A 14,902-nucleotide genomic window follows, 5' to 3' on the forward strand; every position below is an offset into this window, starting at 1 on the left:
GATTAGCAGTAATTAGCGGTTTATCGATCGGTCTTGGCGGCTTTATTTGTTGAGCAGAATATACGAAGTTAGCACGCCGTCGACTGAGTTGGATGTGCGAACGTGGCACATAGAGAGTTAAAGGAGACCTGTAGATGATTTTCAGACTTTTACATTTGAACAACCATGAATTAGTTATACTGAGTACAGAGTTTCAGAATTTATGGTGATTGGGATGAGGAATAAGAATGCTTTCAAAATTTATTAAGTTGCAAGGAACAAGGATGATGACTTGGCAGCCTCACCATAAGAATGTATGAGTTTGGGCTCAAGGAAGCAGAACAAAAGAAGAAGGCATGCATAGATTCTACACAGGTGAACTTGTTAAGCAAGTGGTATATAATTGTAATGGAATTACACTGCTACATTTCTGAAGTATGTGAGGCTCTATGTCATCTAGACTGTTCAGTGTAATTTGTTTAAGATTTTTCAGAGTATTGATTTCTCTGCTCGAGGACCACAATAAATTCCACAAATCTACACATGGAGCTGTTGATTTATGTTCTACATAATGTGAAATTATGAAAATCGTCTGGAATGCCCCTTTAACCTTTTCTGTGCCAGAAACTTTGGACAGAGTGTAGAAAGCTATGGGGTTTACTGTGCCAGTTAGCAGCCAAAGCACACACAGGGTTAAGCCAGATTAGAAATTAAAGGGGGAAGTTATTCCACATTGACACGTGCATGTGGAGTCAGCGAGTGGAAAAATATTTGAAGAACACATCAGTGAAGTGTGAGGAAATTCAGACAATCTGTTCAAAAGTTTCTGCTAATTCGAAGGTTTGATTATGTGATGTCACCGTAGAAGAATAATATAAAGATATTTTTTTTATTTATTTTTTTTTGTATTGAGCATAGTGAAAGAACACACCAACGTACTGCCTTTCAAAAGCAGGGGGAATGATATTTACCATTAATATATATGTCAGTTACAAGTCAAGGAAATGTGTGCCTTTCATTTTTAAAAAGAGTAGTATTTTGTGTAATTCTCTTATATTTTCTTTGAATCATTCTCCAAATGTAACAATAACAATTCTTGTAGTCTTCTTATCCAGCACTGATGGCAAATAGATTTTACCAAAACTTAAAAAGATACAATTGGTGCAAGAGTTGAGAATTTTACAGCTTTTTGTGAAAGCCATGATCCTGTGGAATGTGTTTCATCGTGCTCTTGCTGCATGCAACTTTTTAATTCTCTTTTGCCATGTACATTGTATCTCTTTTAAAAAATTAGGTACAAAGTGTAAGAAGCTCCTCCACAAGGTGTACTGGAAGATACTGAGTGAGAAGGTGCTGGAGGATACACCTCCGGATGCAGACAGTGTGATGGATGGTGACGAACCCTGTGACGCACCCTGTGATGAACCCCACGACAAACCCGTGGGTACTGCGCCTCGAGTCTTGACGTTGCTGCTGCCGGGTGCATCGCTGGCGGACACGACAGACCTGTTTAATGGTCTGGTGAAAATTCCTGACAGCTCACCATTCACTGGGTATGTAGACTCTCTCATACAATGTATGTGTCAGTTGTAGCTCCTCTCTGCCATTCATAGGATATTTATTATCAAACTGCATAGAGTAAAAGGTAAAACATAGCTTCCACATGACTACAGAAACTGTTGCTTTTTGCTCCAAAATGGAGACATGTGGATGAGAAATGTGTGAAATGACGTTGTGATAACACTATTTAATTGGGTGACAGTGGAAATGTGAAATATTACCCAAAAAGGTACACCGGAAGTATTAAAATCTGAGAGCATGTCTGATCATCATCATTGTTACTTGATGTTTTATAATTGATTACATCAGTTACAGTATATCAGGCCATTGCTATGTCATTGTTATTGCTATTGTCGTTGCTGTTATTATAAGTGTTATTATTATTATCATTATCAGTATTATTATTATTATTATTATTATTATTATTATTATTATTGTTGTTGTTGTTGTTGTTGTTGTTGTTGTTGTTGTTGTTGTTGTTATTGTTATTATCATCATTATCATCATCATCATCATCATCAACATCATCATCATCGTATCACTACTACTAATACTACTACTACTACTACTACTATTACCACTACTATCATTACCATTATAATTATTACTATCATCATTGTTATCAATATTATTCAAAGATGTGTTTTTGCCTGCCCTAGCCCTCAGCTGGAGGTTCTCACAGCCGTCACCAGCCAGCTCCTGGACATAGATCCAGACCAAAGGGATGACTTTCAGCACCGGGCCCTATCGGCCTGCCTGCAGAGTCTGGTCCCCTTGCTCAAGTCATCCACTCAGGAGGAGGAGGAGGAGGACAGGCTTTTGGTCCAGATGGAGCAGGTTGGGGGATTAGTGGAGGTAAGCCAACAGTGTGATGTAACAAGCCTTTGATAGTGTGCAACACTCAGTTGGTGAGGGGGGGGGGGGGGGGAATTAGTAAATCCCCTCAGACAAGCAAGAATCATTACCCTGAGGACATTCCCATGGAAAATTGTAAAAAGGATTGGCAAAATCAATCATTTTGTTATTGTATGGTAAATATTTCATGAAAAAGTGCTTTCCATTGAAAAAAAAAGAAAAGAAAAGAAAAAGGAATACTAAAAGATTTTGATGGAGTGTATTTTAATAAGGGCATTAGTAGAAAAAGGAGCAAAAAAAATGGGATTCCATTATATCCAACGCTGCACACTGGCACTGGTCCGACGGTCCATGACCAGTAAAAATCATTGTCGGAGTAGTAACCTTTTCAGGAATGAACCAGTAAAAAATGGAAAAAACTGGGTACCTACTGGTCTAACAGAAAGGTTGGACCAGTAGAAAAAATGGGTTAGTTAGTGTGCAGCCGTGGTATATCAACAGATAGACTGTTAGAGGCAAATTTTTAATAGTTCAAGAATACCATGATTGCCCATAAGTGGTGAATTGATCGCTGTGTTTCACGTCAAACTACATTATTTTTTAATGACAATACTGTTAAAGATGTAGGAGTTCCCTCATTCATTTCAAAGAGTAGTTTGTGATAGGATGTAGTTTAAATGAATTGATTGATCTCTTTCATTTCTTTTAATTTGTTTGTTTGCTTGTTTGTTTGCCTGTCAGCTCATGAAGGATTTCCGTGCCATGCCAGCTCTGAGCAGCACATGGAAGAAGTTTGTCACCTCTGGTCTCAAGGCTAGGTATCAGAATGCCAGCTTCCTCACACTTCTCGCCAATCTCATCAGGCTAGTCTACTCTGCCAGCCACTTGGATGCTAATCTCCTTCCCCTGAGCAAGCTGTACCAGGCAGTGGCAGGGCACTCACTGTTTCTGCCCACCATGCTGCCGTCTGATCAGGAGACTAGAGACTCTTTGTCAGCAGTGAAGAGTATGTCCTGTCATTTTCTTTTTGTCTCCAAGTCTTCTTTGGTGTTGTTTTGTGTTTTTTTTTAATCCATGATTATACTTTTTCCTCTCTAACTATTGCCTTTATTACCTCCGCCAAGGGAGGAGGTTATGTTTTCGTTACCGTTTGTTTGTTAGTTAGTTTGTCTGTGTGCAAAATAACTCAAAAAGTAGAGAACGGATTTGGATGAAACTTGCAGGAAAGGTTTAGAATGATACAAGTAACAAATGATTAAATTTTGGTAGTGATCCGAGAATTTTGGGGGAATTCATGAAGGATTTTTTATATTTTGGCAGGTAGGGTCAATGAACTTCGGAGTAATCAGGCTGCAAGTATTTGAGACTTGCATGCGCGCACTAAAGTGCGTGCTCTAGTTTCTGCTAGGGCGAGGCACGCCATGCAGCTGAGGGTTTATGACGTAACAAAGGCTTCTATATTGGGAAATAGGGCGACTTTCAGCACACAATGCTATAAGTACATATTGGTGGAAATCACTTATATCTCTATGGAAGAACTAGATCAGTGGTGGAAATGAGCTGCATGCTTGGTGGAGGTCTGCGCTCTCAGAGTGCTTCTCTAGTTCTTCATTGTAACCCATTTAACCCTCTGGGTACTGGTAACTGAAATTTAAAACAAAGACCACCTCTTGCTGTTGACATATGGAGTCTTGACACAGGAAATGAGACAGAGAGAGAGACAGGAAGAGAACTAAGGAGAGTTTGTCTTCCATTTAAGTATACAGTACAATCTTGAAGATGTCTTTTTGAAAAAAGGATGAAAATTTGCAAGTAGCTGAATTTTTCCCAAATGAAAGTGTGAATAGGGTATTTGATGTACCAAATTGATACTTTACATTTTGATTTCATTCAAAATAGAACCTCAGGAAGATGTTTATACATTGGTGGCATTTACTTCATGAACTTGATGAGCATAACTTACGTTCTTTTGGGATGTTTTAATGATGGTAAAAGCATTACTGAAATAGTACAGGTTTCAATACCGTCCGTGTACATTGTATGTCTATAGTAGAGGATGAAGAAGTGTGACTGTATAATTATGTCTTGACATTGATAAGTGCAGGAAGTAGATCCCACATTGACAAGCTACCCCAATGTGCCCCCTTCTACCCCCACCCCTCCCTGGTTTGCTTCAGACGCCCTTGTCAGGCTTCTGGTGACCATGTCGCAGCGAGAACCATCCTGCTGCAATAGGGTCCACTTTACCGTGCTGCTGGGTGCCTACTCAGCCACACGGACAGAAATTGACAGGGGACTACTCACACTGATGCACATCTATGAGAAGAACAATGCAAGCATGTCCGAATACAGGTAAAGAGCGAGCAACTATTATTTTTCTTATGATATGCAGTAAGTTCTGTTAATTTTAGAGAATGTTTGATACAACAATAGTTGTCTCTGCATAGCAAACAGGAGATCAAAGGTAAGGTATTTCATCATTTTTCACTTAAATGCTAAATTTTTCACATAGAATAATGTGAACCACTGGTCTTTTGAAGGATAGCAAGAGATAACAGAAGACTGCAAGAATGCCCTATTTCGTGAAGTTGCCATATTTTAGTAGTTAAGAGTAGTGATTCCCAAGTGTATATGTCTGACTTTCATTATTTTGTTTTTGTTGTTATCATTATTATTTATAGTATGAGAAGTAATGATTTTAGCATAATGTTGATGTCATTATCATAATTATTGCTAGTATTATTAATTATTGTTCATTGTTATCATCATTATCATTCATAGTATTAGTAGAATACAGCATAATGTTATTGTGAATATATTTATAATGGTTGTGATTATTTTTATCATCATAATTATTATTAACATGATTGTTATCATTATTGTTGTTGATACTATCAGTTGCATAGCAAAAGTAGTTGTGATGATATTTCTGTTGTTGCTGCTGCTACTACTACAATGACAATTACACTTTGTTATCTGTTTCATCATTATCATCATCATCACTACAATCCTCCTGCAGGCCCTATATTTGGGGCAGTGAGGCGGTGTCCCAATATTCAGCCAGGAAGGCCCTGGGGAGGACACTGTGGAAGCAACCCGGCGTCAAGGATGTCCTCAAACTTCTCGATCCCAAGCTGCTCCTTGACTCCATGCTTCGGTTCCCACTGGACCAACCGCTGCAGGTATGGGGGGGAGCTTTCACTATCGGCTTCAGAGCTTGTCTTTGGATATCATGGTTGCCCTTAAAGGGATGATATAGTTCTGATCGAGACCTGGCTTCAGGTTTCTAACCTTTTCTTCTTCTTTTTTTGTGAGATAGTGAGATACCTCTTATGAAATATGAAAGAGCGTGTAATTCTGAGAGGAATTCAACATTTAGTTTAATGAAAATTGGTTTTGAAATGGCTGAGAAATCCAGAACAAAGCGATACTAATTAAAGGTGGGACCCACCTACATGTATTATTAGGATTACTTTGTTTACTTTGTTTTTTGGATATCTCAGCCATTTCAAAACCGATTTTCATCTAATAAACTTTGAATTCCTTGTAGAATCGTATGCTCTGTAACATGTCATGTGTGGTTTCTTAATACCTCGCAAAAAGTTAAAAGCTTAATCCTTATCTCCACCAATACTATACCATCCCTTTAACATCTGTTTCACACTGGCAAAAGTGCCCCCTAGACTCACCTGTTCCAAGTAATCCTAGCTATTCTAGGAGAAAAGCAAAATTAGGAAGCTCTTCAGCTGCATTTCGTCCTTTAAGAGGTCCTAGGTCTAAGATTAGACAACTTCTAGATACCATAGCTCTGTTTCATTCAGTGCATGGCAATATTGCAACTTGCAGTAATATTATTTTCCGTAGCAACAGCTGGATATTTACAAAATAGGGACTGGATGTTTCCTATTGATGAACCTGTAGATGATTACCTAGGATTATGGGTGGCTAGGTGGCTTATTTGGTAGCCTATCTCCCTTGAAATCCACTGTTTCAAGTTAGAACCCCAGTGAGTCTAACTGAGCAATGTTGTATATGTAATCATGCCGTTCCCTCTGGTAAGAGGCAAAACACTTTGTCCCTCAGATAGGAAAAAATGTGGAGGTCCCTTGTGTGATAGAGTCAAAACTAATGTATGTAAAAGGTCGGGCCTCATTCATTCGTTCATTCATTCATTCATTCATTCATCACAGAAAGAGCAGGGTACAAACCTGGTAAAGTGGTCTGCCACAAATATGCAGGGGAAATATTTGGGCAGGAAATGCTGACCCCTCATGGGCTACCCCAGGTGACTAGCAGTAGACAGCTAATGGTATCAGCCAGGCACATTGAGCCAATAGAAGAAGAAGAATTATTTTTTATATTGGATTGTTGCCTTTGGAGAAAAGCAGACAGGGAAATTTGGTAGAAATACAAATTAATTGTGCAAAGTGCAGTAAAAGTGCATTCCTGCCTTCTTTATCTCTTACATCCAGCCTGACGTGAAGGAGGGAGCCGCCAGTGAGAGTCTGGAGAATGCTGCCCTCTACGACCCAAGCTTTCTCCTACCGCTGTTCAGTCATCTCCTCAGTCCAGGTATGAATCTTCACAAATCTGCTATGTAAGGCTAGATAGAACCAAATCAACTGAACCTCGAACATATCCGAGCTTTTGCAGTTTTTCTTAGAAGGTGTAGAAATACAGAAGTTTGGCTCACAGATTTTGTGTTCAAGGATGCACATTTCCAGGGAACAGCACAAAAATCTCATTTGCCTCTGAATTGTAGTTGACACTGGTAGAAGCATAGAAACAACCAGGATGATAGTTTCCTCCACCTCCTCCTCCTCCTCCTCCTCATCATCACAGACAAAGATGAGAGGGGTAATATGATAATGGGCATGGTTGATGATGTCATAAAATTATTACTATTTGACATTATTTTCGATGTCATCATCATTTTATTCATCACATGTTTAAACTAGAATTGCTCGGAATATGATTGATTCCAGTAAAATGACACAGACATTTTAATGTTTGCTCTATCCTTTTCGCAGAGAACCTTGTTCCCTGTGAGATGTTTGTGGAGTGCAATGCCCTGGGCTTCACCCTCGCATCCCTCTCCAGTTGCCATGGTGACATCAGAAGGGCTGGATACCACACCCTCTCCTCCTTCTGCCATCACCTAGAAGGGGCAAGGTTCAGGGGTCGGCGAGAGGTCAGTACAGATGCATAAATGCCCTGATAACCAAAGATTTGTATAGTGCCTACATTGTAACTCATGATTAAGTTCATTTTTTTTGCATGAAGTTATTTTTCTTATCAAAAGTTCTTGCCTCGAGTAGGCCTACCAGTACATGTTAGTAGCAAAGCAGCAGGTTGTCATATTGATAGAGAAGCAAAGAATAAACTATCATGATTTTCCACTTAAACTGGAACGTCCTGACCAGTTTTTCAGCATTTTAACTTATGTGAGGTGTTGATGAAATACAATTTTGGGTGTCATGACTTGCCATGTGTCTGCTCAGTAGTTATTTCATTGTCACAACCTAAACTTTAGATTATCCAAACCAACAGGACGAGTTCTAAAAATCGTGTAACAAACCTAAATGTTAGTGGAAAAATGAGCAAAGAAAGTGAGATTCCATCAGGATGAAACCTAAATATTGATTCCAATTTTGTGACTGTCCAGATTTTTCTTTTTTCATTAGACTCTATCGATTTCTCATCTTCCCAGATTGCCTATGTCCTGGAAATCCTGAAGAATTCTGTTACCACCACAAACCAGCTCCTACCCTCTATCCTGACGCTGTTTGTCGCCAAGGCGATTCGGTTGATGCTACAGCCGGAGAGCGCCCTCTACCCAATCGTCATCTCCTACCTGATGCTGAAGCCGCATCTCAACACCGTCGTGGTGCCACTGTTCCCGAGGTTATTCGTGGGGTCTGGCATGCAGGTTTGTGTTCAGTGTAGTTGTGAAGCCACGGCATGGGACTGTGAATGTGATTAAACTGAATTGTGTCCAGAAGTTTTCACTCGTTAAGTGCTGGAAATGTTTGATAGACAGGTACTGTACTCTCAGTCTCTTAAAATGTACTGTTTCAGATTAATGCATTTTTGTCTTTTTTGCCGTCTGTTCTTATAACTTATGCCAGGATTGTCAAGTCTGTTGCATGTTAATTAATTATTATTATTATTATTATTATTATTATTATTATTATTATTATTATTATTATTATTATTATTATTATTATTATTATTATTATTATTATTATTATTATTATTATTGTTATTATTATTATTATTATCATCGTCATCGTCGCCATCATCATCATCACTATCATTTCCATTATATTGCTAATAGTTGTAGTAGTAGTAGTAGTAGTAGTAGTAGTAGTAGTAGTAGCATCAGCACTGGTACTACTTGTATGACTGCACCAGCATTGACATCCTTAGCAGTAGAAGATTTTTTCTAGCAGTAATAGAAGTAATTTTCTATCAGTGGAAGTTGAAGTAGTTGCGTCATTCATCATTCATCTCTGTTCTTTCTCCATGCCCCAAGCAGCACAAGGAGGAGAAGACATGGATGCTGCAGCTGCTGACGGACGGACTGCGCAGTCCCGCCGACTTCCGGATGTGTGAGAAGGTCGGCGTCTTCCACACTCTCCTTGCCTTCTATGCCTCACCGCTGTGCGAGAAAGCAATTGGAGTAAGTCATCCTCGGAAAGCTCAGTACTCTTGTTGTAACCACAAGCTTCAAGACTACAGGAAAGATGTGAAGAGTTTGATAGCAAAAGGAGTTAACTCCATTCTTTGTAATTTGATACATTTGCAATGAAAGCTGCTAAAAGACAATGCACCTGACAAGAAAATATATGATAGTTTTAATCATAGCTTCAAGAATATTCCTTTTTATATAACAAGTGGAGTATCACTGGTAAGGTTTCATTTTACTCCGTCTGATGATGGACTTACTTTACAATGTTTAAAAATGGTGTGTAACCCATTTTGCAAGCAAACTCCTCATGTACAAGTTGTGTTACTTCTATACAGTTTTGACAACAGAGCAGCTGCAGAGTCAGGCACTCAGTGAGATACTGTGAACCTAGAAATGTTAGCGTCATTAAATTTTTGCCAGTTGGAGCCAATGGCCTTTTGCGTGGGATAAAATTTTTGCCAGTTGCCATTGGCATTCAATGCATTCAAATGAAGACAAGAACTTTGACAGGCATTTTAATTTCGTGAATGTTGGCTTGAAAATTTCATGTATGTAAAAATTCCTGGTTTTACAGTCGTGATGCCCTGACTGTTAAAAGCAAAGGTGGTGGAACCTCGTTATGAAGAGGTCAGATGTAACAAAACCCTCTTACAACGAGGGGGTTTTGCAAGTCCCAACTCTTTTAATTTCTTTGTTTTTGCACCGTAACATACTAGTAGTGAAAAACCTGATATAACAAGGTAATTGTCATGGTTTTTTATCTTAGTGAAAACAAGCCTAGCCTGTACGTCACTTTCATTTAGCATTTTAGCTGTAATTCGAAGCATCACAGCAGAATCTGCCAGATACGGAGACCCACATTATTGGCTAATTTGTCAAGTCACAAACTGCTATCATTAATTTTGATACCTTCCCAAATGATGAAACCTATTAGAAACAAGACTTACTGTGCTAACCTCCCCCATGTAAAAGGCAGTGGCAGAAGTTAGGGATCCAGATTTCTATCCACCACCAGTCTGTTCGTCACCTGTTCATCATCCAGTGGAAATGCAGAACTCTACCTGCACAACTTCCTTGTGGCAAATGACTTGCAACCTTTACTGCAATTCTCGCTATCGCCAATGATGTAAAAAACTCCTGCGCACGCTGAAGAGCTCTGTCACAGGTGAACTGTGGGATTCCTCGGTCCCTTATTCGCTTCCGGTTGTCTCGCGCGTGTCACAGTTCCCATACGATTCAATGAAGTTCTTTGTCTGCTTTTCCGTTGTTAGCCCTTTTTTTCTTGGCTATAATTCAGCTTAAAAGAGTTGAAAGTGTCTACGCTTTATTGATTTGCGGTCACTAGAGTCATGGTTCACTACTGCAAGGCTTCAATGTGCTGGTCACATGATGGAAAGCGAAGAAATCTTCAACAAAAAATACCTCTGGATAAAGACAGAGCAGTGATGTAAGTGCATGTGCAGCCAAAACCGGGCAAGTTTGTCCCATGAGCTATCCCATAATGCATCTAAAACATTGCTCTGCGCATGGCACCTACGTATTGGCGTTACCCTCAATTATGACCAGACTTTGATTGAGATCACTTTGGGGAGCATTCCGTTAGGGTGCTGTCCACAATCATGTGCTCAGATTACGGGTCAAATGCATTTACATGCTGTGATGATGAAATGTTAGGGTGCTGTCCACAATCATGTGCTCAGATTACGGGTCAAATGCATTTACATGCTGTGATGATGAAATGTTGATCATGTGACTTGTAGGTAAACTGTTAGCATCACTCCTCAATTGCTCTTTCCTCATCTACTACTGTCCCTTACCGTGACAATGTAAAACTTTAACCTGTTATAGACGTAACAGTACTGATTTTCTAGTAACCTGCATTTCCCATTCACCCCAGCTCGAAAATAACCGGGACTAGTCTCCGACAGGTTAAACTATCTTTGGGAAAAATTCTTTGCTCTAAAACAGAAAATGTTTTTTGAACGTGGCACTGTCAGCATTTTAGCAGTGGTGTGTTTCTTCCTCTATCTTCCAATCTGTGTAACATAGGAGCTGATCCTTGGTGTGATCCTAAAGGCATGTGACATTGCAGACGGTGCTACCTACCTCATTAACCAGAGCAGCACCCTGGTGTGGCTTCACGCCCGCCATCAAACCAGGTACGTGTCAGCTCCTCAATAAGACCCCTGCAGAGACTCCAACCCAAAGCACCTTTTGATCTTGATCTGGAGATTCTCCCGCCTGAAACCCCTAGCAAACAGGAGACTCCAACTTGATGTGTGCGAAGCGCGAAGTTCCTAGGGTTCTAGATGCTCTCTGGTGCTATCTAAGGCTTATTTTTTCAACATACAATAGCAATAAGTAAGAAAGCCTTTCCAACGGGAGACACAGAGCCAGGGCGGGAGAAATTAATTCTCAAGCGGGAGAACGGGAGATTTTGCAAAAATGGGTTTTCGGCGGGAGATCTCCCATCAAAAACGGGAGAGTTGGAGTCTCTGCCCCTGGTCAACCTCCAGGACAGATTGAACTATTTCATCATAACCAACTATTGCTACTTGATAAAAGCATTCTTATCTTTACAAGAAGGAAAACTTAAGGCTTTATTTAACCTAGCATTCCTACATTTTGTGAACACATGCCAATGGTGATGTCTGGGGGATGGGAGAAACTGAAAGTTCCTTGTTTTGCCCTATTTTCTCCCATTTATTCATATTACTATCAGGGTTGATGGGTGTAGTATTTACATAAGTTAAGGACACCTCAAGGCTTAAGGCAGAGCAGGGCCTCTCTTCAGCTGGTTTACAGTCCTCTTCCTTGTCAGAGGAGGACCAAACTGAGGCACGATAGTTCCTCATTGGAGGATATCCTGCCTCAATTAGGGGAATGTGAAATCTGAAACTTCTATAATTGATGGTTCAGTTATCCTTTAATTGTCAAAGAGAAAAAAAATAGTATGGTTTTTGTAATTAAGCACAAAAAGAGATTAATGTGAATTAAAAAGAAAAGATAGAGTTGAACTGAAAAACATAATTAGTATGCTTTCCTCCTTCATTTGATTCAAAATATGAAATGAAAAGGTAAACATACTTTTGAAATATGTGATTACAATTTTGCTAACTGAATTCACAATCCCCCATTTTCTAACCAAGTTACAATGTTGTCCCCCTGCCACTATTTGTTTTTAATTGTGTATCACTGTGTAAACAGATTTATGCCTGTAACAACCAGAAAGAAAGGAAGAACGGAAGGAACCAACACACACACATCACACACACAGACACACAACATTGCTGCAAAGCTAGAAGTAGCCTCTCTGTATTCTTCATTGAATCACTTCATTTGAGTTCCTCGTTTTTGTCCCCGCCGAACGAGTTCGAGCAGGGGACTATGAAACGGGCTCCGTACGTGTGTGTGTCCGCGTGTCCGTCCGTCTGTCCGTGTGTGCATCCGTGTGTGATCAAAATCTTCAATTTACTACTTCTCTGTCATTTATGAGCCAATTTTGATTCTGTTTGCTTTATATGATAGCACTACATGGGAGCTTTGAAACTTCTACACAGAATTTCAGTCGTGACCTTTGACCTTGACCTTTGACCTAATTGTACATTTTGCTACAAAATGCTACTCCTTCGCCATTTCTAACCCGATTTCGATTCCGTTTGCTTTATATGATGGCACTAGGTGAGGGCTTCAAAACTTGTACACAGAATTTTGACCTTTGACTTCTTTGACCTTTGACCTTGATTTTTGACCTGTATTGTACATTTTGCTACAAAATGCTACTCCTTCGCCATTTCTAACCCGATTTCGATTCCGTTTGCTTCATGTGATGGCACTAGGTGAGGGCTTCAAAACTTCTACACAGAATTTTGACCTTTGACTTCTTTGACCTTTGACCTTGATTTTTGACCTATATTGTACATTTTGCTACAAAATGCTACTCCTTCGCCATTTCTAACCCGATTTCGATTCCGTTTGCTTTATGTGATGGCACTAGGTGAGGGCTTCAAAACTTCTACACAGAATTTTGACCTTTGCCTTCTTTGACCTTTGACCTTGGTTTTTGACCTGTATTGTACATTTTGCTACAAAATGCTACTCCTTCGCCATTTCTAACCCGATTTCGATTCCATTTGCTTTATGTGATGGCACTAGGTGAGGGCTTCAAAACTTCTACACAGAATTTTGACCTTTGCCTTCTTTGACCTTTGACCTTGATTTTTGACCTGTATTGTACATTTTGCTACAAAATGCTACTCCTTCGCCATTTCTAACCCGATTTCGATTCCATTTGCTTTATGTGATGGCACTAGGTGAGGGCTTCAAAACTTCTATACAGAATTTTGACCTTTGCCTTCTTTGACCTTTGACCTTGATTTTTGACCTGTATTGTACATTGGCTACAAAATGCTACTCCTTCGCCATTTCTAACCCGATTTCGATTCCGTTTGCTTTATGTGATGGCACTAGGTGAGGGCTTCAAAACTTTACACAGAATTTTGACCTTTGCCTTCTTTGACCTTTGACCTTGATTTTTGACCTGTATTGTACATTGGCTACAAAATGCTACTCCTTCGCCATTTCTGACCCGATTTCGATTCCGTTTGCTTTATGTGATGGCACTATGGAAGGTGAGGGCTTCAAAACTTTTACACAGAATTTTGACCTTTGACTTCTTTGACCTTTGACCTTGATTTTTTACCTATATTGCACATTTTGCTACAAAATGCTACTTCCGGCGGGGACATATATTACGCACCGCGTGATATCTACTTTTCCTTGTTTTCCAGGTAACAGGTACCTTAACTTAGGAATGTGTATACATGTGATTAGCTATTTCTTGAGAAAAACATTCGTTTCTTCTCATAAATATTGTTTACTGCTATTTGTCTGCCTTTGCAGTGGCTGGGAGAGCATGGACAAGATTATTGGTGCGATGGAGAAATCCCTGACCAATCAGGAGGCAGGAAAGAAGCTGAAGGCTGAGGGTGTGAGGGCGCTACAATCCTTGCGATCATTTCAGCTGGCACTACAAAGCTAAATTCTAGGACTCGGACACAGGGTGTCATAGTGACATCAAAGAACTCATGCTTAGCACATTATAATGAAACACACTTTTACGTAGTGATTTCTCCTGTGTTTCCATGTTTACATGTTGTCTATCTTATTTTTTCCCCTATGTTAATTTATTGATGTATGATTATTGTGATGGAATTTGTCCACATGCAACGAAAGATCTGGGATCCCCTTTTTCTTTTCTATATCTGTTTTTGTCTATCATTCAGAATTAAATGAAAGCTGTAGATGAAAACATGTTGATGTCAATATGTACAAAAATATTGTGTCTTCCTCACAGATAAAGGGCTGTTTAACTAAGGCTTTATATACCAAGGTGCATGTAGGTAGCGTCCTACTCACAAAATCTCAAAATATGGATTTGTCTGGTTACAGTACTGTATTGTGATGTCAGGATTTGTTCATTTCCCCTGTGCAGAGACCATAGATGTGACTTCTTTTATTTCTCCTTTTATTCAAAAGGAAATACTGTTAAAGTGGATATTTTCATGCATGTAATTTTTCGTGCTCGGCCGAGTGAGATGAGTTTTACATGTTTTTAATTCCATGGAATTGAGACATCAACTACTGGGAAAAATGACGCGCAAAAATATTCATAAGCTTTTATTTTTGTGCTAGTTTCTAGCTACGCGAAATGAGCAAAAATTTCCACTTTGTACTAATATATTTGTAATTTGGCATGTTGCTAGAGTTAAAATTTTTGTATGTAAAAAAAAATAAAGTTCTGTCATCATGTTACAA

The 14,902-nt window shown here is 39.4% G+C and overlaps 1 protein-coding gene across 1 annotated transcript in view; it reads left to right on the forward strand.

Moving 5' to 3' along the window:
* The window catches only part of LOC139717795 (nucleolar pre-ribosomal-associated protein 1-like), a 36,622-nt gene extending 22,496 nt beyond the window's left edge, over positions 1-14,126 (forward strand). Inside the window, exons 19-29 of the mRNA XM_071629295.1 lie at positions 1,274-1,532; positions 2,199-2,394; positions 3,136-3,400; positions 4,572-4,746; positions 5,414-5,576; positions 6,867-6,966; positions 7,425-7,585; positions 8,105-8,323; positions 8,933-9,076; positions 11,135-11,244; positions 13,988-14,126. Coding sequence (XP_071485396.1) covers positions 1,274-1,532; positions 2,199-2,394; positions 3,136-3,400; positions 4,572-4,746; positions 5,414-5,576; positions 6,867-6,966; positions 7,425-7,585; positions 8,105-8,323; positions 8,933-9,076; positions 11,135-11,244; positions 13,988-14,126 — 1,931 coding nt within the window. The remainder of the gene's footprint in view (positions 1-1,273; positions 1,533-2,198; positions 2,395-3,135; positions 3,401-4,571; positions 4,747-5,413; positions 5,577-6,866; positions 6,967-7,424; positions 7,586-8,104; positions 8,324-8,932; positions 9,077-11,134; positions 11,245-13,987) is intronic.
* The last annotated feature ends 776 nt before the right edge of the window (positions 14,127-14,902 follow it).

This window comes from Diadema antillarum, unplaced genomic scaffold (assembly GCF_040938485.1).
Source record: "Diadema antillarum isolate AM-2024a unplaced genomic scaffold, OU_Dant_1.0 scf00000082, whole genome shotgun sequence".
In the NCBI taxonomy this organism is placed as follows: Eukaryota; Metazoa; Echinodermata; class Echinoidea; order Diadematoida; family Diadematidae; genus Diadema; species Diadema antillarum.